The 26,245-nt window shown below is 40.1% G+C and overlaps 1 protein-coding gene across 11 annotated transcripts in view; it reads right to left on the bottom strand.

Annotated features, from left to right (window-relative positions):
- The window catches only part of IWS1 (interacts with SUPT6H, CTD assembly factor 1), a 51,959-nt gene extending 30,181 nt beyond the window's left edge, over positions 1–21,778 (bottom strand). For 5 of the 11 annotated variants that reach the window (XR_006712771.1, XM_045479398.1, XM_045479399.1 and 2 more), the window contains exons 1-5: positions 21,454–21,759; positions 19,296–19,414; positions 2,886–4,035; positions 1,291–1,483; positions 694–751 (exon numbers count right to left, since the gene is read on the bottom strand). Coding sequence is in view for 10 of the 11 variants with exons in the window: in XM_045479398.1 (XP_045335354.1) it covers positions 694–751; positions 1,291–1,483; positions 2,886–4,035; positions 19,296–19,414; positions 21,454–21,487 (1,554 nt within the window). In the remaining variant the exon portion in view is untranslated. Of the gene's footprint in view, positions 1–693; positions 752–1,290; positions 1,484–2,885; positions 4,036–19,295; positions 19,415–21,453 lie in introns of all 11 variants that reach the window. The other 6 variants (XM_045479400.1, XM_045479394.1, XM_045479397.1 and 3 more) reach the window with 5 other exon arrangements.
- Between the last annotated feature and the right edge of the window lie 4,467 nt (positions 21,779–26,245).

Below are 26,245 nucleotides of genomic sequence, written 5' to 3'. Positions count from 1 at the left end.
GTAGTCTTGGTTTCAGGAGCAGAACCCAGTGATTCATCTCTTACATAAGACACCCAGTCTGAGCTTACCTGTTTAGGTATCTGTCTTTTGCTAGCTTTGGGCTTAGTAATTCTTTGTTACCTTATTCCTCTGTTAATGAGAGTTTTAAGTATTTTGTCTAGCTTTTCTAGTTGTCCTTAGCAGAAGGGTTGGTCCAAATTACCTAGCCTACCATTGCTAGAATCACAAGTTCCATAAGTACTGTGAATCCTTCTCTTCAGCATTATAACGTACCTTCTGTCGTCTCTTAACATGTTCCTCCCAATTAATTCAATTTTGCCCGTTACTTTCCTTCTATGCCTCTGTATACACTTTTATTCCACTTTCTGAATCCTTTCTTCTCGATTTTTCTACTGAATACACACTTTTTTTTTTTTAAAAAAAACATTTATTATTGAGAGAGCGCAAGCAGGGGAGGGGCAGAGAGGGGCACGGGGGATCTGAAGCGGGCTCTGCATTGACAGGCTGACAGCAATGATCCTGAACTCACAAACCTCAAGATCATGAGCTGAGCTGAAGTCCGATGCTCGACTGAGCTACTCAGGTGCCTTTACATACCTGTTTATTTCTACTTATTGGAATTACCTATTTGGGAACCACTGTCACAGAAATAGAAAGAGCATAGTTAAAGAAATATCTCCATCTTATACTTACTGTAAATTCTTCTTCCTCTTCATCACCAGATTCTCCAAATATGTCTGCAATAAGATTTCTAGAAGAGAAGGGAATCATTTGCTTTCTTCTCATTTACACAGGAACCACAAAATCTTTTTCTAACAAGATACAATTTACGTATCATAAAATGTGCAGATCTTAAGTGTCCGTTTCAGTGGGTTTTGAGAAAAGACAACATTCACATAGCCATTACCCTAACCAAAATATAGAACAACTTGATCTCTCCAGAAAGTTCATCCCTTTACAGTCAGTCCCCTAGATGAACATCTTAAAGCCAACCACCATTCTGATTGCCATCATCACAGATTAATTTTGCCTGCTCTTGAACTTCACATAAGTGGAATCAGACATGTCCTCTTTTTCTTTCACTTAATATTCTGAGATTCATCTATGTTATAGTACATAACAATAGTTCAGGAACTGAAATCCTGAATCCCCCCAAATCATGCAATCGGGCAGGATATACTGAATCACCTCCCAATAAAATTTTAATACAAGTTTAAAAAACTTAAAAGACAAACCCCTCTCTACCACCTCATATGAACCCTTGAAAACTCACGTTATGCTGTCACTTACTCTTCTTCGTTCCCCGACTCACTATCACTCCCAAACAGATCCTTCTCTTCGTTCTTCTTATCAGACAATTCTTCTTTTCCTGCTTCTTCTTCACTGTCAGAAGCTAGAGTCTTCTCTCTCTTGCCTGGTTTATCTGATACAACATCACTGTCAGAGTCATCTGCGTCAGAGACAACCCGACTCTTCTTCGCTGCTGTGAAAAAAAAGTTCAAAATATCCTTAATCTTATTTGTCACGATCATGGTATTACTAAGAATAACAGGTGCTTTTAAAATGGCAGTACTCAGCAAGAATCAAAGGGCTCCTAACACACAGCTTAGAATAATAATTAAAAAGAAAAATAACTAGGGGCACCTGGCTGGCTCAGTCAGAGGAGCAAGAGACTCTTGACCCGAGTCATGAGCTGGAGCCCCATGCTGGGTGCAGAAACTAAATAAATACTTCATTTAAAAAGAACAGTACTAAAAGGTTCAGAGTCATATTACAATTATCTGTAATTGTTTAGGAAAAAGGGGCCAGAAGATGAAGAACGAAATTGTCAACATAAAAGTGGGCATCAATAGGCACCTTTCCTTTGGGGGAACAGAAAAACTGAAGACTGCAATGATATGCAGAATTAGAGTCCCTTCTATTTTGCTGAGTATTAGCAGCACTGAAAAGGTTTAGATATTCTTTTACCCTTACTTCCTGATCGTCACTGGTCGGTTTGGAATTTCTCATCTCCCCCAGTAAACTAGCTGGCACATGTGTGAGGCTCTTTTTCCTTCTCCTATAACTGCCAGGTTATAAGGAAATATGTCTTCTCCCCACTCAAAAGTAAGTTTCATAAAAAAGTAATCAAGGGGCGCCTGGGTGGCTCAGTCGTTAAGTGTCTGACTCTTGATTTCGGCTCAGGTCATGATTTCACAGGTCATGATTTCTCACTCGTGAGGTCGAGTCCTACATCAGGCTCTGCGCTGACAGTGCAGAGCCTGCTTTGGATTCTCTCCCTCCCTTTCTCTCTGCCCCTCCCCTGCTCATGCTCTCTTAAAATAAACAAACATTAAAAAAAAGTAATGAAGTGAAAACTATTATCCATGAAAATAGGGGCCCAGCTAGCAAAGACTGGAAAGAGACGGAGTCTCTAAATACAGGCCCTCACAAACTTCCTTGTATTTGGCAACTATCTGACAATGTTTAACAAGACAGGTACCCATGGGAGCTCAGTCACTATCCACATGGGATCTAACGGATTAACTGTCAGATCCACAGCCAAGTCTGCATCCAGCTGGGTTTGCACATAAACAGATTTCTTTGAAATATTACTCTTCCCCACAGAAAACTATCTTTCATATTCCCATTGAAACTCCATTAGTTTACTGTTTTGAACCAGTAAGACCTTAACCAATGCTCCTAAAACAACTCAAAGCCAATTTAATACTAAGATCGGCCCCTGAAAACCAAGCAAAACTAGTGTCCTAGTGATATTTTAGAATATCAAGTTGAATGAGATAGTAGAGATCTAACATTTCAGAAACACACAGAGCTTCACAGTCACAAGCTCAGACAAGAATGAAAACTATGCACAAACAGTTCAAAAAAGGAAGCATCCTTACATGCTTTCTCTTCATCTTCACTGTCAGAAAGCACAGCAGCTTTTCGCTTTGCTACTTTCTCCTCTTCCCCGACTTTTTCTTCATCTTCATCACTGTCAATTTTTGGCCTTTTGGGTTCCTCCTCCTCACTGTCTGAACTCTGGATCCTTTTTCTGTCTATATGGCTATCTGAACGAAAGGAGTCCTTCTGCATTTCTGCATCCTCTCCCTTGTTCTCCCCATCGCTGTCCTCATCCGACTCTGGCTTCTGTTTGTGCCTGGAGGCATCCTCAGTTTCGGAATCACTGGCAGGTCCCTTCTGAGGCTCCTCGCTCTCAGAGTCACTGACTCGGGGCTTGGGAAGCTCCTCGTTTTCTGAATCACTGGCCTGGTTCCTTGGGGGGTCCTCACTTTCCGAGTCACTGACACGGGGTTTGGGGAGCTCCTCATTTTCTGAGTCGCTGCCTTGGTGCCGTGGGGGTCCCTCACTTTCCGAGTCACTGACACGGGGTTTGGGAAGCTCCTCATTTTCTGAGTCGCTGGCTTGGTGCCGCGGTGGGTCCTCACTTTCTGAGTCACTGACACGGGGTTTGGGAAGCTCCTCATTTTCCGAGTCGCTGGCCTGAGTCCTCTGAGGCTCCTCACTCTCCGAGTCACTGACCCGAGGCTTAGGAAGCTCCTCACTTTCCGAATCACTAATTCTAGGCTTGGGAAGCTCCTCATTTTCGGAATCACTGGCCTGGTGCTGTGGGGGCTCCTCACTCTCGGAGTCACTGATTTGAGGTTTTAGAACATCCTCTGTTTCAGAGTCACTAGCAGGACTTTTGGGGAGCTCTTCCATCTCTGAATCACTGGCAGGATGCTTTCTAACATCTTCATTTTCTGAATCAGTTGCGTGCCCATTAAGAAGGTCCTCATTTTCCGAATCACTGACAGGTAGCTTCCTGGTCTCCTCACTCTCAGAGTCACTCGCACGCTGATGAGTGTCCTCATTTTCAGAATCACTTGCAACAGGCTCTGCATGCTCCTCAGATTCAGAGTCACTGTCCTTTTGCCTTTGAAGCTCCTCACTTTCAGAGTCACTGGCATTAAGGTTTGAGGGGTCATCATTCTCAGAATCCGTCACATGATGACTTTTGTTGAGGCCATCCTCTCGATCACTAGGTTCATTCTAAAATGCCAAGGGCAAAAAAAATTAGTAAAGTGCAAGAAAAACATTTAGTAGAGAAATGTTAAAATTTCTCAACATTTTTTCAAATACAGGAATATGCACACGTCAAAAAAAATTCTTGTTCCACACCTATATAGAAACACCCCACTTTAAAGAAGACCATCTACCTGTGAAATGGCTAACATGGTTTAGATCCCATAATGGGAAAAGATAACCAGTTTTCAGCAAAACAAACATGTAAAGCATGCCACCAGATTACTATACAGGAGGCTTATATCTTGAAAAGCTAGCGCCCCCCCCCCCCAAAAAAAAAAAAGCCTGACTTTTCCACATAATTCTAGCTCCTAAAAATGTATTTTTCACAGAAATACAAGCAAACATGTACCCAACTTTTTTTTTTTTTTTTTAATATTTAATACTAAGAGAGAAAGGGGTGGGGGGAGGGAGAGGGGGAAGGGGTGAGCAGCAGAGAGAGGGAGACACAGAACCTTTGGAAGCAGGCTCCAGGCTCCGAGCTGTCAGCACAGAGACCAATGCAGGGCTCGGACCCACAAGCCATGAGATCAGACCTGAACTGAAGTCAGACGCTTAACCAACTGAGCCACCCAGGCGCCCCTACATGTATCTAAGTTCTTCTTAAAAGAAACATTCTTGGGTTCTATAAAGTTAAAATTATTTTAAGAAAAAATATTTAAGAAAAAAAACTATGAAACTTTAAGGGCGAAATGATATGCAGGGCATATTCTCCCAGGAGAATCTGAACAAACAAGGAGAGGGGTAGTTAGTTCACACCGACTAAGCACCTAGTAAAGAGCCCAACTCCCAGGCGGCTCTCTCCTGCTAGTTCATTTACTCCTCACAACAGTACTTTTCACAATAACAAAACTGAGGCTTGGAGCAGCCTGGGTCATACACCTAGTAATCCTGGTACAAAAGTTTAAGTTTTAGGAAAAACGTGATATAACTATAGCAACATAATGTTAAGAGAAATAATCTAAGAACAGAGAGTATGAACTTGATATAGGTATATTAGAACTACATTTTTCCAAATGTAAAGAACGATATAAAATTATATATACACCAAAATACTAGTAACTGGGATCTGGGAGATTTTTTCTCATCTAGTATTTGAACTTTCAATAATATGGTGATTAATATTCTGTTTTAAAAAGTGAAAGTGTTTCTGTGACTTTTCCCCATTAAAAATGTTCTGAGCCAAATATTTCTCTTTAGAATATATGACTGACATTACCTGAAATTACCAGAGATGAGTTTTCAAGGAACAAAGAATTTTTAATAATGTTTATGCCCACCAGCATGCTATGAAATAATTCAGTGACAAGATAAATGGCAAGAAAAAGTCTTCATAAAACTTGTCCTTTAACTTGCCTCCAGCTCATTTAAAGTATGCTGTGATAGACTACAAAACATTATACAACAAGCTTTGAAGCCTAAGTTTGAGGGGGTTTTTTCTGTCCATATTTTAGGACCATCTCGACAGCACAGCATTCCAAATAAACAATAATTGCTGAACATATTTATTCAAATAAAACATGTGCAGGAAACTTTCTAAAATCATAAACTTTTCAGGTTTCCTACAGGCACTTTTCTTTAGCACTGGGCATTCAGCACAGCACTGGATTCCTTCCCAGCCATACATCCTATTATCCCATTAAAATAGGTGTTTATAAAATGTGATATAAGGACAGGAAAAGTAACACAGACTCTTGCACTACAGTACAATACTCCATATATTGCTAAAAGTCTACTTGAAAAACTATCTTAATGGTCTTTAACTATGAAAATATAATTTAGAATGTAAGTCCTAAGGCAGGCATTTTTGGCCTGTTTTCTTCATTGAGGTATCTTCAGAGCACAGAATGGATTCTGGTATATATACACCAAGTGGGAATACATCTGACCCTTGAACAACATGGGAGAGGAATGTCAGAGGTGCTGACCCCCCCACACACAGTTGAAATTTGTAACTACTGACTTCCCAAAACTTAACTAATTAGCCTACTGCTGCCTAGAAGCCTTACTAATAACTTAAACTGTCAATTACCACATATTTTTAGTATGTTATATATTTTGTACACTATTTCTTATAATAAAGTAAGCTAGAGAAAAGTGCTATTAAAGAAAATCGTTAAGGGGGAGCTTGGGTGGCTCAGTCAGTTAAGCATCTGATTCTTGATCTCAGTCAGCTTGGGCCTTGATCTCAGGATCGTAGTTCAAACCCCACAGTGGGCTCCGCACTAGGTGTGAAGCTTACTTAAAAAAAAATAATATTAAAAACTAAAAAACTAAAAAAAAAAAAAAGAAAATCGGGGCGCCTGGGTGGCGCAGTCGGTTAAGTGTCCGACTTCAGCCAGGTCACGATCTCGCGGTCCGTGAGTTCGAGCCCCGCGTCGGGCTCTGGGCTGACAGCTCAGAGCCTGGAGCCTGTTTCCGATTCTGTGTCTCCCTCTCTCTCTGCCCCTCCCCCGTTCATGCTCTGTCTCTCTCTGTCCCAAAAATAAATAAATGTTGAAAAAAAAAATTAAAAAAAAAAAAAAAAAAAAAAAAAGAAAATCATAAGGAAGAGAAAATACATTTAAGCACTGTATTTATTAAAAACAAAAACATAGGGGCGCCTGGGTAGCTCAGTCAGTTAAGTGTCCGACTTCAGCTGGGGTCATGATCTCGCAGTTTGAGAGTCCAAGTCCAACATCGGGCTCTGTGCTGACAGCTGGAACCTGGAGCCTGCTTCAGACTCTGTCTCCCTCTCTCTCCGCCCCTCCCATGCTCATGCTCTATCTTTGTCTCTCAATAATAAATAAATGTTAAAAAAAAAATTAAAAAAAAAATAACAAAACACATATAGGGGTCCCTGGGTGACTTAGTCTGTTGAGCATCTGACTTCAGCTCAGGTCATGATCTCATGGTCCAAGAGTTCAAGCCCCACACTGGGCTCTATGTTGACAGCTCAGAGCCTGGAGTCTGCTTCAGATTCTGTGTCTCCCTCTCTCTGCTCCCCACCCCCCCTCAACTAGTGCCTCTGTCTGTGTCTCTCTCTCTAAGGTAAATAAACATTAAAAAAATTTTTAAAACACACACACACACCCAAGTGGTGCCACGCACTTTAAACCCATGTTGTCCAAGGGCCAACTATAATTTAAAGTGAGGAATAATTAACTATGTGCAAGGTGCTAGGAGTCAAGGATGAACATGTCTCAGTGCCTGAAGCTGCTTTCTATGAACCAGCCAAACGTATCATAACAACATAAAGTAGTATGTGCTGTCATGAAGGTATGCACAATATTGTGAAAGCCTACAGGAAGTGATCTATAGGAGACTGGGCTTTAGTAAGTATGCAGACAACAAGTATTTGCAACTAGTTTGTAATGACAGAGTTAAAAAAAAAAATTAACGAGATTATTGAGGAGGGAAAGCGAGACATACAGGCACCAGAAGAGGCCACTAAAGCAGGAGGCAAAGGGAAAACTATAACCGGCTTCTGAAATGCTTTCCATGACATACCTATGACAGAATTCTAACAGTTTGTTTGTGTGTGACTCAATTTATTTTCGCTGTAAGCAACAGAAACTATCTCTGGCTTATCTTCAGAAAAAAAGAACAAAAGAACAATATTCCCAGAATGTAAGTGCAACTGACTAAAGACTCAGAAAGGGTAGGAACCAAGGCAGCTCAGAGAGCTTAGAAAAGGGAACTTGAGGGGCGCCTGGGTGGCGCAGTCGGTTAGGCGTCCGACTTCAGCCAGGTCACGATCTCGCGGTCCGTGAGTTCGAGCCCCGCGTTGGGCTCTGGGCTGATGGCTCAGAGCCTGGAGCCTGTTTCCGATTCTGTGTCTCCCTCTCTCTCCCCCATTCATGCTCTGTCTCTCTCTGTCCCAAAAATAAATAAACGTTGAAAAAAAAAAATAAAAGAAAAGGGAACTTGAGGACTTTTCTGCTAGAGCACAATCAATACCATGATTCACTCTAACCATGCCAAACTTCTGTGTCTGGGCTCTAAATTTTAACCTCCCAGGACAGACGATCCAATTGGCCATGGCAACATCAGATGTTGTGACTCAGTGTTCACTGGGTTACAGCCACAGCAGGGACACAGTATTGGGAGCCGATGCCAGAGAGGGAAGAGATACCATGAACTGGACAGTCATCCTCAAACTTACCTGCTGCACTCTACCCTGGATTTCTAGACACACGGTGTATACGTTCTAAAACAAGCAACCATGACAAGGACATTACATACGTTAAGGATTGTGAAACATGAATTCTCATCATTTTTTGAGGAGTTTCATAAAAACTGGGTGTCTATTCATTATATGTAACATGGTGAAGACAAAAAAGTGAGAAATTACTGCAGTAAGAAAGTGCTAGTCGACAGACTCAAGTTAGAGAATTCACTTAGGCAATGACATCACAGGATTTAGGAAAAGAATCCATTAGAAATGATACAATTATGCTTAAAAGTCATCAAGACCATATTCAATATTTTTAGACTGGTTTCAACAATTAGTTTAAGTTGCAAACTTCAAAAATCCAAAATACAGTTCTTTAAAAGTCAGGTATGAATATAACAAATCAATAGTAGAAATTGCCATTTAAATGCCATGTTCTTAATAATTTAAAAAATTCCCTAATTGCTAATTGCCAGGGAAATTGACCACTCTGAGGTTTCTCAGAAGCTTTAGAAATGTCTATAATACCTCATACCTCCTGCTTACAATCGTTCACACTGTAGATCCAAATAATTACCCATAATGAATGATGTGGTCGTTTGTCTCAGCATGCAAACAGTAACCACACTCCTTATGGACCGAGGCCAAAATACTCCAATACACGTGCACAGAGATGGTTAACGTTTTAAAATTACAAAGTAAATGATAAAACTGCCATAAAGCGAAATATCAATTTGTAAATTTCAAAGTATATAAACGTTAAATAGAAATCCTTGTAAAGAACCAAACTGAGGATACTTGTTTCTTTCTTATCCATTGGAAGAGTCAAACAAAACTGCTGAACATGCATACTAAACTACCAATATAAATTGGTAAAACATTCCAACACCAAGTCACACAGTAAAATATCATCAGGAAATTTCTACAGATTTTCAAAACCATGTTTCACTGGCTCTTAGTTCCAGAAGATACATCTGAAGTCCCCATCTTGGGAGTTTGTCAATACATATCATCTTTATTACTGTATGAAAGAAACTAAGAAATCCGGCAACAAAATTACACAATGCTGTTAATCCAGTGTAGCTCCTGGAGTGCTGCAAGGCTTTGACTTTGAGAAAACTCCAATTTTACAGCTAGCATTATAATAAAATGTAACTATATACCAGTGTCCTTTGTCTGTCAAAAGATGGTTGACCTTAGAATCAGATAATCAACAAAAGCACTCCTCATGACAAGTGGAAAAAGCAAATTGTACACAAAGCTTAAAAGTTCATAATGATGAAGCAAACTCCTACTCCTGCCTTCCTCCCCAGGCTCACTTCTGCCCTCTCTCCAACATCAACCAACTGCACTAGCAGTTCCCAAACTTTAGTGTATGTAAGAATCATTTGGGGAGCTTTGGTGGAAAACATACAGATTTTTGTGCTTCTCACTTCCAGATATTAATCCAGTAAGTCTGAAGAAGAGGTCAAAGAATCTGCATTTTGACATCTAATCCCAGTGATTGTAAATGCATGTTAAAATTCTACTGCAGGCACATGGAACTACTAACTTCACTACTGCTACCTTCATGTCTTTACAAATACTGTTCCCCTTGCCTCGAATATTTCCCTCCCACCTTGTCCTTATGATACCTCAAAACCAGGCAAAAACAGCCTCTTCCTGAAGCCTCTCTAGACAGAATGGGCTGTGTGCCACGTAACGTAACGGTTAAGAACACAGACTCCAGAGTCAGAAAGATCTGGGGTCCAAACCCTAGCTCGTCCATTTTTTACTCCGTCCTCTGGGGAATTTTCTTAACTTCTCAAAGCCTCAGTGTTCTCAATCTGATGGAGTTAAGGATGGTATCTATACTAAGAGAGCTGTTTTGAGGATCAAAAGTATGAAAAGTGGTTAGCACAGTGCCTCTAAGCTCTCGATAAATGCTACTAGCCATTCATATCAAAATACCTGATTATTTAATTACAAAATATTCACCCTTCAAGACTCAGCCCAAACAGATCATCTAAAATGGCTGAGCTATTTAGCCATTCTTTCCTTCATACTCCCATAGCATCTTCTACCTTTACATCAATGAAAGGTGATGTTTACACAATTATCTTTATAACACACTGACCTTAAGTTCGGAGACGCATTTTTAAAAAAAACTCTTACTTTCAGTATACACAAGACACTCACACTCACCAAAATGAAACAGAAACCCCATAAAATAATGCTTAACAGGAAAGAACCAACACAAAATTTGTTTCTCCTTAGCTTGGTAGACTAAATGACAAAGCCTGAAACCTAACACAAAGAAAGGAAAGGAAAGTATAGATGGAATCTAAAGAACTGGTAAGAAACAGGGTAAACAGGGGCGCCTGGGTGGCGCAGTCGGTTAAGCGTCAAACTTCAGCCAGGTCACGATCTCGCGGTCCGTGAGTTCGAGCCCCGCGTCAGGCTCTGGGCTGATGGCTCAGAGCCTGGAGCCTGTTTCCGATTCTGTGTCTCCCTCTCTCTCTGCCCCTCCCCTGTTCATGCTCTGTCTCTCTCTGTCCCAAAAATAAAATAAACGTTGAAAAAAAAAATTTTTTTAAAAAGAAACAGGGTAAACAAGTACAGCAATGGCCAAAAAGAATCTTCTAGCTGCTCTGATGTACTCCCTATAGGAATGCTTTTCTCATATTAGCACAACTTCTCTGTGGAAGGATCCAAACAATAGCATACTGCCATCTTTATTCAATTCAACATGAGACTTGGCTAATGTGGCTGTCCCCCAACTTCAACAGTAGATGGATATGGGCCCACTATGGTTTGCCTACAGTTAGAAAGCAATGAGAAGCTAGGCTCCATTTCCAAAATTCTTCAATAGTCCCACATTCTATTTCTGTGTGTGAGACCCTCTTCTACCTTTCTACACAGATGAAATCTGTAGGTTTCTGGATATTAAAATACACATTTCCTTCAATGTACTTTTCATGGAACAGAAACCAGCTGACTACAAGCCACAAAGCTAATTTCATGTTGTCCAAGAGAATATTCAAGTAAAACAACAAAAATTAGAACTAGCAACTAGTTATAACTAGGTCACATTTGTACTCATATTTCTTTATTAAAAAATTGTGATTTTGGTGTTAACTATTCAAAGAGATTTTTTTTTTTTTTAACTTTCCCCTTTCTGCTATCTGCTAGAGCACAAAAGGTGGGTGAAGATTCTGAGTTTTCAAAGTGCTCTACAAAGAAAAATATTCTTGATGAAAATTCTACTGATGCTTACATTCCTCTTAGGAACCTAGTCAAAAAAGATGTTAGTAAGTCATAACTGAATTCTATCAAACACTTAAATAGCAATACATACCAATCCTTCTCAAACTCCTCTAAAAAGGAAAAGAGGAGGTTGAGGGAACACTTCCAAACTCATTTTAAGAGGTTAGCATTACCCTGATACCAAAACCAGACAAAGATACTACAAGAAAAGAAAATTACTGGCCAATATTCCTGATGAACACAGGTGCAAAGATCCTTAACAAAACACGAGTAAACCAAATTCAACAGTACACCATGACCAAATGGTTATTTATTCCAGACATGCAAGGATAGTTCAACAAATCAATCAACACACTACACCATGTTAACAAAATGAAGGCTAAAAATCATATGGCCATCTCAGTAGTTGCAGAAAAACTATTTGACAAAATCCAACACCCACTTATGATAAAAACTCTCAACAAACTGGTAAAGAGAGAACATATCTCAACATAATAAAGGTTATATATGACAGGCTCACAGATGACATCCTACTCAACGAGAAAAGCTGAAAGCATTTTTTCTAAGATCAGGAACAGGACAAGAATGCTCATTCTCTACACTTTTATTCCAAAGTGGTGCAAGTCCTAGCCCCAGTAATTAGGCAAGAAAAAGAAATAAAAGCATCCAAATCAGAAACGAAGAAGCAAAACTGCCATCATTTGCAGATAACATATACAGAAGACCACCAAAAAACTGTAAGAACTAGTCAACGATTTTAGTGAAGCTGCAGGATACAAAATCAATATACAAAATCTGGTGCATGTCTGTACGCTAACAACAAAACCTCAAAAGGAGAAATAAAAAATAATCTCATTAATAATACATCAAAATGAATAAAATACCCAGGAATAAATTTAACCCAAGACATGAAAGACCCAAACACTGAGTACCATTAGACACTGATGAAAGAAACTGAAGACAAAAATGGAAAGATTTGTGCTCATGAATTTGAAAAGTTAATAGTGTTAAAATGCTCATAGTACCCAAAGCAATCTACAGACTCAATGCAATCTCTGTCAAAATTGCAATGGCATTTTTCACAGAAATACAACAAACAATCCTAAAATTTATATGGAACAAAATAATAGCCAAACAGGCAAAACAATCTTGAGAAAAAACAAGGCAGGAGGTGTCACCCTCCCTGACTTCAATCTGTATTACAAAGCTACAATAATCCAAACAGTATGGTTTTGGCATAAAAACAGATACACAGATCAGCAGAACAGAAAAGAGAGCCCAGCAATAAATCCACAAATACATGGTCAATTAATTTATGACAAAGACACCAAGAATACCCAATAAATGACAGTCTCTTTAATAAACGGTACTGGAAGGGGCCCCTGGGTGGCTCAGTTGGTTAAGTGTCCAACTCTTGATTTCGGCTCAGGTCATGATCTCATGGTTCGGTTCATGAGATTGAGCCCTACACTGGGCTCTGTGCTGACAGTTTGGAGCCTGTTTGGTATTCTTTCTCTCCCCCTCTCTGTGCCCCTCCCCTGCTCACACACACCTCCCCCCACCCCCGACTCCCAAATAAAGAAATAAACATTTTTTTAAAAATTAAAATAAATGGTGCTGGGAAAACTGGACCCCTATCTTTCACCATACATAAATTTCCATTTAAAATGGATTGAAGACTTAAATCTAAGATTGTACACCATAAAACTCCTAGAAAAAAAATAGAGGATAGGCTCCTTGACATCAGCCTTTGTGATGATTTTTTGGATTTGACACCAAGAGCAACAATGAACAAGTGGGACTACATCAAACTATGAAGCTTCTGCATAACAAAAAAAAACTATCAACAAAATGAAAAGACAACCTAAGGAACTGAATAAAATACATGCAAAACATATATCTGAGAGATGCCTGGTGTCGACTCTTTATCTTGGGGTCGTTGAGTTCAAGCTACCTGTTGGGTATAGAACCTACATAAAAAACCACATATCTGATATATACAAAGAACTGACACAACTCAACAGCAAAAAATACCCAATCCAATTAAAAAATAGGCAGAAGAGCTGAATATTTTTCTAAAGAAGACATACAAATGGTCAGCAAGTTCATGAAGAGGAGCTCAATATCACTAATCATCAAGGAAATGTACATCAAAACCACAATGATGTATCACCTCACACCTATTACAATGAATGTCATAAAAAGACAAGATATAACAAGTGCTGGCAAGGATGTACATTCTTGGTGGGAACATAAGTTGGTGCAGCCACTATGGGAAACAGTATGGTGGTTCCTCAAAAAATAGACCACATGATCTAGCAACCCCACCTCTGGACATATATCCAAAAGAAATGAAAGAAAAGAAGATATTGAAGAGATACCTGCACTCCTACATTTACTGCTACATTATTCACTAGAGCCAAAATATGGAAACCATCTAAGTGTCCATTAACAGATAAATGGATACTGAAGCACCTGGTGGCTCAGTGGATTAAACATCCATCCAGACTCTTGATTTTGGCTCGGGTCTTGATACCACAGTTGTGAGACTGAGCCCTGCATTGGGGTCTGCACTGAGTGTGGAAGATTCTCTTTGCCTCACCTTCTGCCCTCCCCAACTAACTAGTGGCTCTCAAAAAAACAAGCAGAAGAACGGATAAAGAAAATATATATATATATATATTATATACGTATGTATATACACACCATGGGATATTCAGCCACAGTAAAGAAGGAAAAACTGCCACTCGTGACAACATAGGTGGCCCTTGAAGGTGTTATGCTAAGTAAAATAAGTTAGAGAAAGATAATCATTGCATGGTTATCACTTGTATGTGGAATCTTTAAAAAAAAAAAAAAAGTCACACTGAGAGAAGAGAAACAAGGTAGGAAAGTAGTTGTCAAAGGTTCAGGGAGCAAGTGGAATGGGGAGATAAAAGAATACAAACTTTCAGCTATAAGATGAATAAGATCTGGGGATCTAACATGTAACATGGTGACTGTAACTGAGGACTCCATCCTGTAACTGAAATCTGCTATTGTAGAACTTAAATGTACTCACCAAAATAAAGATAAATATGTGAATAACAAATATGTTAAAAAAGACATGACTACAGAAAAAACACAGTAAAATGGCAGACTCCAACTCCCTTAAAAACATTAGATTGTAAACGGATTAAACAAGCCAATCAAAAGATAGAAACTGGATTTAAAAAAAGATCCAACTACATGTTATCTACAGGAGACACACTGTAGAATCAAAGACAGATTGTACATTCTTCTCAAGTGCACATGAAACATTCTCCAGGACAAACCATACACCAGGCCATGAAACAAACCTCAATGAATTTAAAAAGATAGATATTATTATACAGAGTAGCTCTCATACCACAATGGAATCAGAGTAGGAAAAATGGTAGCAATCTGAATATGAAAATAAAACAATTCCACTTACCAAGAATTAAAGAGAATAACACACTTAGGAATAAATTTTAAAAAGAAACACAACATTTGTACACTGAAAATTACAATGCAGTGTCAAAAGAAACTGAAATTTAAAACACGCTATATTCATGGATCTACATCGTCAAGATGACAATACTACCCAAACCCATCAACTCAATGCAATCCCTAATAGGACCCCAGCTCCCTTCCCTGCAGAAATTGACAAGCTGATTCTAAAATACGTATGTAATGGGAAGCCTGGGTGGCTCAGTCAGTTAAGTGTCCAACTTCGGCCCAGGTCATGATCTAACAGTTCCATTGGTTCAAGCCCCACGTTGGGCTCTGTGCTGACAGCTTAGAGCCTGGAGCTTGCTTCAGATTTGGTGTTTCCCTCTCTCTCTCAACCCCTCCCCAGCTCGCACTCTGTCTCTGTCTCTCTCTCTCAAAAATAAACATTAATAAAAAAAAAATTTTTTTAATAAAATATATATGTAATTGCAAGGGACCCAGAAGAAATAAAACGTTAGAAAAGAACAAAGTAGCATTCACACTCCTTGATTTCAAAACTTACTCAAGGTACTATGGTATTGGTGTAAGTACAGACACAGATATGAATGAATTAGAACTGGAGATCCAGAAATAAACCCTTACATCCACGGCCAACTGATTTTTTTTTTTAATGTTTATTTTAGAGACAGAGAGAGAGACAGAGAGAGAGAGAAAGAGAGAGAGCGCCTGAGTGGAGGTGGGGCAGAGAGAGAAGGAGACACAGAATTGCAAGCAGGCTACAGGCTCCAAGCTGCAAGCACAAGCCCCACATGGGGCTCAAACTCACAAACCACGAGATCATGACCTGAGCCAAAGTCGGAGGCTTAACCAACTGAGCCACCCAGGAGCCCCTATAGCCAACTGATTTTTGACAAGGGCACCAAGACCATTCAAAGAAAATTCTCTTCAACAAATAGTGCTGAGACAACTAGACATCCACATGCAAAAGAATAGAACCTGACCCTTATCTCACAGAATATACAAAAATTAACTCAAAATCAACCAAAGATCTGTAAGAGCTAGAGCTATAAAACTCTTAAAACATAGGGGTAAATCTTCATGACCTTGGATTTGGCAAAGAATGTTTAGACATGCCACTAAAAACACAGCAATACAAGGAAAAAAACCCCATAAATTGAACTTCATTAAAATAAGAAACTTTTGTGTGTGAAAGCACACTAAAGTGAAAAGGTAACTCATGTAACGGGAAAAAATCTGTGCATATCAGTCACCTAATAAGGGACTGTATCCATACTATTTAAAGAACTCTTACAGCTCAATAGCAAGAAAAATTGCCCAACTAAAGAATGAGGGATCTGAATGGACATTTCTCCAAGAAGATCCACCTACATAGACACTGAACATCATTACTCTTCAGAGAAACGCAAATTAAAACCACAATGAGATAATACTGCATATCCACTAAGATGTCTATTACCAAGGAGTCAGGTAATAACAAGAGTTGGTAAGGATACAGAGAAATCAGAACCTTCATACACTACTGGTGGGAATGTAAAATGGTGCAGCCAACCTGGAAAACAGCTTGAGGGGTTCTTCAACTGAGAATAAAATTACCATATGGCCCAGTAATTCCACTCCTAGGAACATACCCAAGAGAAATAACATATGTCCACACAAAAACTTATACATAAATGTTTACAGAAGCACTTCACCTAATAGCCAAAAGGTAAAAACTTACATGTCCACCAACTGACAAATGGATAAACAAATGTGGTTTATCTATATAAGAGAATGTTATCACAAAAAGTACCAATACATGCTACAATATATATATATGGATATGGTATATACATATACCCAACATATATGGTTTACAACAAACCTTGAAAATACCATGTTTAGTAAAAGAGCCAATCACAAAAGACTGCATATTATATATTTTCATTCATATGAAATGTCCAGAACAGGGAAGAATGGGGGCAGGGAGTGATAAGCAGGTAACCGTTATAGGGTTTCATTTTCAAGTGATAAAAATACTCTAAAATGGACTACGGTGATGGCTGCACTACTGTGAATATACTAAAGACCCTTGAATTGCATATTTTGAACGGGTGAACTGTATGGTATGTAAATTTATCTCAATAAGTGGTTTTTTAAAAAAGACAAGTGATAGTTTTCAAGATCAGAGGATGCAGAAAAAACCAAAATGAACAAAATACCAAGATTTTTAAAATAGGGTATTACTGATTTTTCCTTTATTTTTTATTTAATGTTTGTTTATTTCTCAGAGAGCAAGAGAGGACAAGTGGGAGAGGGGCAGAGAGAAAAGAGAGGGACACAGAATCCAAAGCAGGCTCCAGGCTGAGCTGTCAGTGCAGAGCCTGATGCAGGGCTCAAACCCATTAACCATGAGATCATGACCTGAGCCAAAGTCGGGTGCTTAACCAGCTGAGCCACCCAGGAGCCCCCGATTTTTCCTTTTGTCTCAGGATCTTCTTTAAGCTTTAATATAGTTCCCAAATTTTTAACATGCACATTTATTTAGAATCCAGTTGATTACAAAAAAGTAGCTGAAGATGCTTAAAGGTAAGCCTACATTACATTTTTAACTAAAGCACGAAGCCATGAGCCAATCTTCTCATGCTAGTTTCCAAAGTGGAAACTTTAATGAGAAGCTACACACTAAACTGTAACAACGTTTACATTATCAAGTAATTTCTACGTATCAATCAATACATTATTAGAATTTAGTCTAAATGCGTAGGAGCATACAAAAAACTGAGGGGCATCATAACCACTAAAAAACTAAACATAACTAAAAGATAAGCCTTTCTCCCAGTCCATTTAGCCTCTCATCTCAAGTGCCCCCTACTTACCCCGCCCCTCTGGCTCCTTGGTGTTCCTTGAAGACATCAAGCACATTCACACCTTAGGGTCTTTGCCTGGAATGCTGTGTGTAGGTATATATATATGTGTATATATATATATATATATATATATGTGTGTGTGTGTGTGTGTGTGTGTTCCTCTACACAGCCATGTGGATATTCCTTTACCACCCTTCACGCCTTGATCTGAAAGTCACTTTCTTAATAAGGCTTACATGTACCTCCCTATTTAACAACAAAACCTGCCTTCTATTCTGGCACCCTTCACCTTGCTCTAACATTCTTCTTTCTCCACAGCACTTATCATCTCTTAACAAACTGCACATTTTTAAAAAATGAATATTGTTTAAAGTTTTTATTTTGAAAGAGAGAGAGCACACATGCACACACAAGGCGAGGGGCAGAGAGAGAATCCCAAGCAGGCTCTGCACTGTCAGCACGGAGCTTTGACATAGGGCACGATCCCATGAACCGTGACATCATGACCTGAGCCAAAATCAAGAGTCAGATGCTTAACCAACTGAGCCACCCAGGTGCCCCCAAAATGAATACTGTTTAATGTCTTTCTCCCCCTACTGAAAAATAAATCTAAGAAGAGAAGCATTTTGGTGATGATGAGATCTCATTTAGTCCCAGGTAGGTCAAAAGAGCCTGACACATAATGGGTGCTCAATAAATATTTGTTAGATATATAAATACACTAATGACATTATTAAAGGACAGAATCAATAATACAATCTCAAAATTGGACAATTTTCCATTCTTCTGTAATCAAGCAAAATATATGCCAAATGCACTCCTTAAAAAAAAAAAATTTGGTCATCTTATCATTCCCATGAGTTTCAGTTTGTGTTTAACAAAAACTTATAAAAAACTTATTGTAAACTGTCTCAACTTTATTAACATTGTATAGTACAGACTGTATAACCAGGGAAGCAAATTAAATAGTTTTAAAAATATTTATTAGGCCAAATATACTGAAATGCTACATGTAAGATCCAATACTACTCTGCATTATGCAAAAACAGGTTTTTAAATTATATTTGCTTGTCAAATGCATTCTATGCTGGAAAAGTTCAGATTGAGAAAGTCAAATCCCAATAGGTGATGAAAACCCCATTAATTTTCTATTTCAACTGGCATCTCTTCAGCTTGTAAATGCTCACTGCCCCCCTAAGACATCATTTTGGGAATGGGGAGGCCTAGTCAAATATCAAAGGCCCTGGCTCATTTTCTGAATCAATATGCACATTTGAAAACTGCCTAATATCTGAAAGGGGACCCAATCAGAAATTATTTCCCTGTGATTTCCTACCAAACCAGACTATCCCTGTTTATTTTTAAAGCAGTTCTCTATTAATTTAAAACCCTTTACTCCCAGGGTTTGAAGCCTATACCACGTGACAGGAGCTCTACAACTCCTAAATAAAACATGTCTCACAGAATGCAAGGGAAAAGCCTCCCCAAAGATGTTGTTTAGCCAATACCTCTGAATGACGTTCTACACTTCCAGTGTCTGATCCAGAGTGTTGCTCATTTACATCATCCTCAACGTCTGACCCTGAATCCCGTTCATCCTGTACTGGGGTAGCGCCACCATCATCTGCTTAAAAATAAAACAAAAACCCACTTAAGGTGTAAGATGGAGAACATCTACAACTGAAATGAACACAATGCATCAAGAGTAATGTAAGAGCAAAGGTTACCACTGACGAAGCATAACTAATGAGACTAATGTTGAGAACAAAGCAAAAGTATAATGCTTACATAAACACCATCAGAACGTGTATTGTGACGCATGTGGCAGCAGAAAATACGTCATAAAAGAAACGTGAGGCTGAACAAACATCACTAAGGACCAAATCAACAACCTCTAAATAACAGTGTGCTCTTTGACTATTTCAACTTTATGTTAAAAACTGACTCTATTCTCTCCACAGCCCTTACTTACCACCTTCTAATGTACTACACGACTTACCAAGTTATTTTGTTTAATGTGGGTCTTTCCTCACTTGAATGAAAGGGCCAAAAGAGCAAGGATTTTGGTTCACTGCTGAATCCCTGGAGCCCAGAACACTGCCTGGTACAGTACAGTAAATATTTATTTATGAATGAAGAGCACAAGGAACTCCAGTACAGAAACAGTATAAACTCCTTAAAGTAACGCATACACTGTGCTATTGCAAAATGGTAAAAATGAGTTGCCACCTACCTTTACCCAATACTTTAAAAACAAAGTAAAATTGTATTGTGAGAGGGATTTAGGGCTGTTGGAGAATATGGGAAGACTCGGTTAGAAGTTTAATAAAAATAAACAAAACTTTAAAAATGAAACACTCAACTACAGGAAAACCAAAATTGTATAAGAATGAAATCACTATCGTACTGAGCTACTCTACTTGGCTAAGGAGTAAAGAATATTTATACAGTCAAATTACAAACAATAATTCTGAAATGTAACGAACAATTATGCTACACTAGTGAGAGTGTGGGGAAGAGGGCACATAAGAGACTAAAATCCTGTCCTAGCACAATAAGAAATCATTATGGAATACCTAAAAATGATGCAACAAGAAAGAGCACAAGTTAAGAATATGGAGATAAATATTTTTTAAAGTATGAAAAATCAGGTAACTGTTAATTTTTTTCAAGTCTTCTATAGCACTTAGTTCATATACATGTATTACATGTACTTCCTTACTTGAAAAATAATTTAAAAGTAACTTACAACGAACTGAAAACACCAGGCAAACATTTAAGGCAAAACAGCAGTGCATGCCTGGAAACGCGTTTGTAGTCCTACTACTATTCGCTATCATACGTATGGAATCGAAGCGAACTCGAAACAGAAAAGAGATTATTAACATTTAGATATTCAGGCACTCCTGACAGAGAATACCTAATGGAACCTGGATGCAAAGTGAAAGGAAACATAACGTTCTTCCCCACTAGATAACTGCCTTATTTGTCTTTCGATCTCCGGTGCCTAGCACAGTGTTAGCAAAGGGGGTGCCTAGTGTTTACCGAATAAACAGGACGAGGAAGGAGATCAAACTTAAGTGAGGACAAAGAGGAAAGATCTCAAGTGAAGTAAAGGCACAAAATCACCAGTGAGTGCCAGTCGTACACGCCTGACCCTAAAATACTTATACAACTCAAACAAAGGTCTTACGTTTTCCTTACTTGGAAACCAATGTTGCAAGCGAGATTAAGCTAGCCCTAACTCCAAGTGAGAAGTCTAGGAAAGATCCCGCACCCCCCAACGAACCGCTCCCTTCAATTCTCGCAAGACGCTCGCAACTCCTGAAAAAAAAAAAAAAAAAAAAAATCCCCTAACAGGAGAGACCTTCCCTAGGATAGGCACACAGAAGGGGTTTCTGTATGAAAGTAGCTTCCCAGTTTCAGCAAAAACCTTCGCCGATTCAGAAGACGGTTCTCCGTCTAGAATCCCCTCTCCAAGGTTCTAACTTCGGGGTCGCAGCAGACCGACGGGCTCTTTGAGCTTCACCTCACTGTCCTCGGAGGGCTCCGTCGGGGAGGGAACCTCTCCAAGGCCTCCCTCCCCTACCCCACGGGGGTGAGCGATCAAGCCCCGCGGAATAACCACTTCGACCCCCAGCCCTGTCCCCCAAGTCCCTGCCCCACCTGACTGGTCGCCGCTGTAATATTCCGAATCCATGGCAGGCGGGCTCTCGGCGGGGAGTGTCCGCGCCCCGCGCCGCCCCCGTCACCTCCTTCCTGGCGGGGTGAACCCCAATGGCGCGGCCCAGTGCTCAGAGGCTCCCGCTCAACTAGAGGGTTTCGAGGATGAGGAGAATAAAACCGCAGCAGCAGCAGTCGCAAACACTAAAAGCCGCGGCACCAGAGGCCGTACCCGGCAGGCCAGCAGGCGTGCGGTTCGGCGATCTACTTCCCAGAAACACCTCTGGGGCCAAAATGGCGTCTGCCCACGACCCTCAAAGGGATGCAGCGCGCAGGCGTCGTCCCCTGCCATGTGGCCAATGAAAAGACGCAACAGTAATGACGCACAGCGTGGCCGGAAAGGAGACTCCTGGGTAAATTGAGCGGGCGCTCTGGCTTCAGTTAAATACCTTCCTTTAGAGGTATCGGGTCTGTCCCCGGCGGAGATATTAATGTTACTTTATTGGTTCTCTTTTTGCGCGCCTTGGTTCAGGATCTTCTGAGTTACGCTTTTGGAAAATGAAGACACGCTACAATTACATCTGCATCCTACGGCCAAATAATCAGGGTTCCCGTCATGCAGCGAGGCACTTGATTCCCGCCCTTAGTACGGGAAGGAAGTGGCACGTTGCTTTCTGGGACTTGTAGTTCAAAGCCTAGGGAGCTCTGGTGCGTTACTAACTGGTGTGATTGAAAGGGCCGCCTTGCAAGGCATCTTTTTTTTTTTTTTTTTTTCCTTTCTTGTATCTTTAACGACTCAGTTTCCGTCTTAAGAAACCATTTGGTCAACTATAGGAAGTACAAGTTTTTGCTTCCAGTTAGGTCCCCTGATAAAAGACATTGTTAAACTTTACTTGACTCCCATGCCCTTGGTGAATAGCAATGGTTAAGAAACTTCCTGACTTATCAGTTATCTCGCAACCGCTTGCTGTGAAGAACCACTCTTCTGCCTCGCAACCGCTTGCTGTGAAGAACCACTCTTCTGCCTATGACCTAGATAAAACTCACGCTCCACTCTTTCCTGACCCTTTGTTCACCTTTGACAAGGCCAGGTGAAGACCTCCCCTTTTGTCTGAGCCTGCTCATAAGGTCAGACTCAGACCCCGCAACTTCCTGTTCTCTGTTTCATGAATGTTTTGCTGAGATTAGAATTCTGCCCTCCCCCCTGAAACTACCTAGACACAGAGATAAGCACCTGACTGGAACTTCTACTTGTAAATCAATCTCAAGTATACATCATCCCACTTTTCTTCCTATGAAAATCTAAGGCAGAAACAACCTGTGTAGACATTGTGATTTTCATATCTGGAGTGCTCTCCCTATCACAATCTGAATAAAATCCATTTCCTTGTTTGTTTTTGCCTTAGACAAAGCAGAGAATGTTCCTGCCTTTTGATTAGAAGAGGGCCAGTACAGGTAAGCAAAGATTCCCCAGAAGGTGTAGACCTGCATACATTGGATCTTTTGTTAGCAAAGCATACATCTTAGACTGGATTTCTAGGTATGCCTAGCTTGTTGTAAGGCCTCATTTGGTGCCCTGGAAAGTCTGTCTCCTACCCTGGGCTTGAGAGATGTGGATTCTCCCATGCCAGCTCTGCTATAAGTGCTCAAAGTACTCTTACTCACAACACATTTCTGCTTTGATAATCCTTGAACCCTTTGTTAGCCAGTAAGAGGATGCTGGCAGAACCCAGTTCTAGGCTCCAGAAATGGACATGGAAAGGGAAGGAAGAGAGAGGGGTGGTTTCTCCCTAGAAATTCTTATTTTCTTGTAAGAGTTCATCCCTTTCCCTGGGTAATAGAAACAGCTTTGAAATCTAAGTCTGCCCCCAATTGTGGGAATGACATTTTCTCAGGCTTTTATGAGAATCAGAATAAGAAATTAACAAAGGTATAAGGTATAAGATTAAACCAAAGGTATAAGATTAAAATATTAACTTTCCTTCCTTTGATAGAGGAGACCCCAGAATCTAGGCTCTCTTTGGAAGAGAGCAGGTGAGAATGGGTGAGATTGTACCTGTGTAAATAAAGCAAGATGATTAGGAAGTTTCAGTGGAAGGGAACCCAATGCAAATCCTGCTGTAAAGAGCTTATAATTTCACTGGAGGGACAAGACCAACAGCCATTAAACTGATTGGACTAAACAATGCAATTGCAGGAGAATAATTAGTGAATTTTGTTTATTTTTTATATTAAATATAATTTATTATCAAATTGGTTTCCATACAACACCCAGTGCTCATCTCAACAGGTGCCCTCCTCAGTGCCCATCACCCACTTTCCCTTTTCCCCCACTCCCCATCAACCCTCATTTTGTTCTCAGTATTTAAGAGTCTCTTATGGTTTGCCTCCCTCCCTCTCTGTAACTTTTTTCCCCCTCCCCCCCCCACCCCTGGTCTTCTGTTAAGTTTCTCAGGATCCACATATGAGTGAAAACATATGGTGTCTGTCTTTCTCTGCCTGACTTATTTCACTTAGCATAATACCCTCCAGCTCCATCCACGTTGCTGCAAATGGCCAGATTTCATTCTTTCTCATTGCCAAGTGAGATTAATTACTGAATTTTGACATAAAGAATCTATCTGCCCCAGTGGTTTGGAGAGAGACAGAAGCCGACTGAATGTGCACCAATGTACTGAGACCCAGAAGGCTACAAAGAAGTATCAGATCTAGTTTTTGTACTCAGGAAGCCAATACCGTAGTTAGTGAGACAGGACAAACCTTTTGAACTAAATAAATAGAGGTTTAGTTAAAGCTGTGTGCTTGTCAATGTAAACACAGGTCCAGGAGAGTTTCCCAGAGCCTTTTCACCAGCTGGCTGTCCCTTAGGGCCCCCTGATAGAGAAATGCTAGAGCAACACAGATGTGCCTTTCTGAGGTTTGGCTGCCTTGCCTTTTAAGGGCTGGTGTTTCTCCAATCCCCAGGCCCCATTCCAGCCCCATCATGGTTGGTCCATGCTAGTGGTGGGGGAGATGCACCCAAAAGGGAGGCTGTTTCTCCCACGAAAGATACTAAGGACAGAGAAGAGATGAAGGGAGGAAGGGCTTGCAGCTGTCCACTCTTTTCCTTGGATGATAACCTAGAGACACTAAATACATGCAAGATTTATTCGGTCAGCCTTTTGAGACAACTGTAACTTGCCACACGTTTCCGGGAGTGAGGTTACACCATATATGAAGTGGCTTGACACTGGCAGAGCTGCGACCCGGGGCTCAGGGATCTGGGTTCTGGGCCAAGCTCTGGGCTTATTGTGCTTGCTGAACCCCCTTTGAGTCTCAGTTTCCTCATGTGTCAGATGAGAGTGTTGAATCAGAAGATTTCAAGGCCCCTTAGTTTTATCATTCTATGTCAGAGAAGCCAGGTCTCCACGTCTGACCAATCCATTGCGCTTGAGCCGCTAGGGGGCCCCCACTAGTGCAAAAACCAATGCAATGGAACGAGTACATCCTAAGCCTCCACACCTGGCCCTGTGGTCCTTCTCTCACATTCCAGCCTCGCAACTCACCGGGACACACCTAAGGTTTGTCCCACCCCTTTGTTTGTAATACTGAAAACAGAGGCTCATCTCAAGAAACAAGAAAAATCACAAATACAAAATCTAACAGCACACCTAAAGGAAATAGAAGCAGAACAGCAAAGACAGCCTAAATCCAGCAGAAGAGAAATAATAAAGATCAGAGCAGAAATAAACAATATAGAATCTAAAAAAACTGTAGAGCAGATCAACGAAACCAAGAGTTGGGTTTTTGAAAAAATAAACAAAATTGATAAACCTCTAGCCAGGCTTCTCAAAAAGAAAAGGGAGATGACCCAAATAGATAAAATCATGAATGAAAATGGAATGATTACAACCAATCCCTCAGAGATACAAACAATTATCAGGGAATACTATGAAAAATTATATGCCAACAAACTGGAAACCTGGAAGAAATGGACAAATTCCTAAACACCCACACGCTTCCAAAACTCAATCAGGAGGAAATAGAAAGCTTGAACAGACCCATAACCAGCGAAGAAATTGAATCAGTCATCAAAATTCTTCCAACAAATAAGAGTCCAGGACCAGATGGCTTCCCAGGGGAGTTCTACCAGATGTTTAAAGCAGAGATAATACCTATCCTTCTCAAGCTATTCCAAAAAATAGAAAGGGAAGGAAAACTTCCAGACTCATTCTATGAAGCCAGTATTACTTTGATTCCTAAACCAGACAGAGACCCAGTAAAAAAAGAGAACTACAGGCCAATATCCCTGATGAATATGGATGCAAAAATTCTCAATAAGATACTAGCAAATCGAATTCAACAGCATATAAAAAGAATTATTCACCATGATCAAGTGGGATTCATTCCTGGGATGCAGGGCTGGTTCAACATTCGCAAATCAATCAATGTGATACATCACATTAATAAAAGAAAAGATAAGAACCATATGATCCTGTCAATCGATGCAGAAAAGGCCTTTGACAAAATCCAGCACCCTTTCTTAATAAAAACCCTCGAGAAAGTCGGGAGAGAAGGAACATACTTAAAGATCATAAAAGTCATTTATGAAAAACCCACAGCTAACATCATCCTCAATGGGAAAAAACTGAGAGCTTTTTCCCTGAGATCAGGAACACGACAGGGATGTCCACTCTCACTGCTGTTGTTTAACATAGTGTTGAAAGTTCTAGCATCAGCAATCAGACAACAAAAGGAAATCAAAGGCATCAAAATTGGCAAAGATGAAGTCAAGCTTTCACTTTTTGCAGATGAC

The sequence above is a fragment of the Leopardus geoffroyi genome, chromosome C1, assembly GCF_018350155.1.
Source record: "Leopardus geoffroyi isolate Oge1 chromosome C1, O.geoffroyi_Oge1_pat1.0, whole genome shotgun sequence".
In the NCBI taxonomy this organism is placed as follows: domain Eukaryota; kingdom Metazoa; phylum Chordata; class Mammalia; order Carnivora; family Felidae; genus Leopardus; species Leopardus geoffroyi.
The sequence above is the reverse complement of the archived record's forward strand: the minus strand, read 5'-3'. Positions and strand labels throughout refer to the sequence as shown.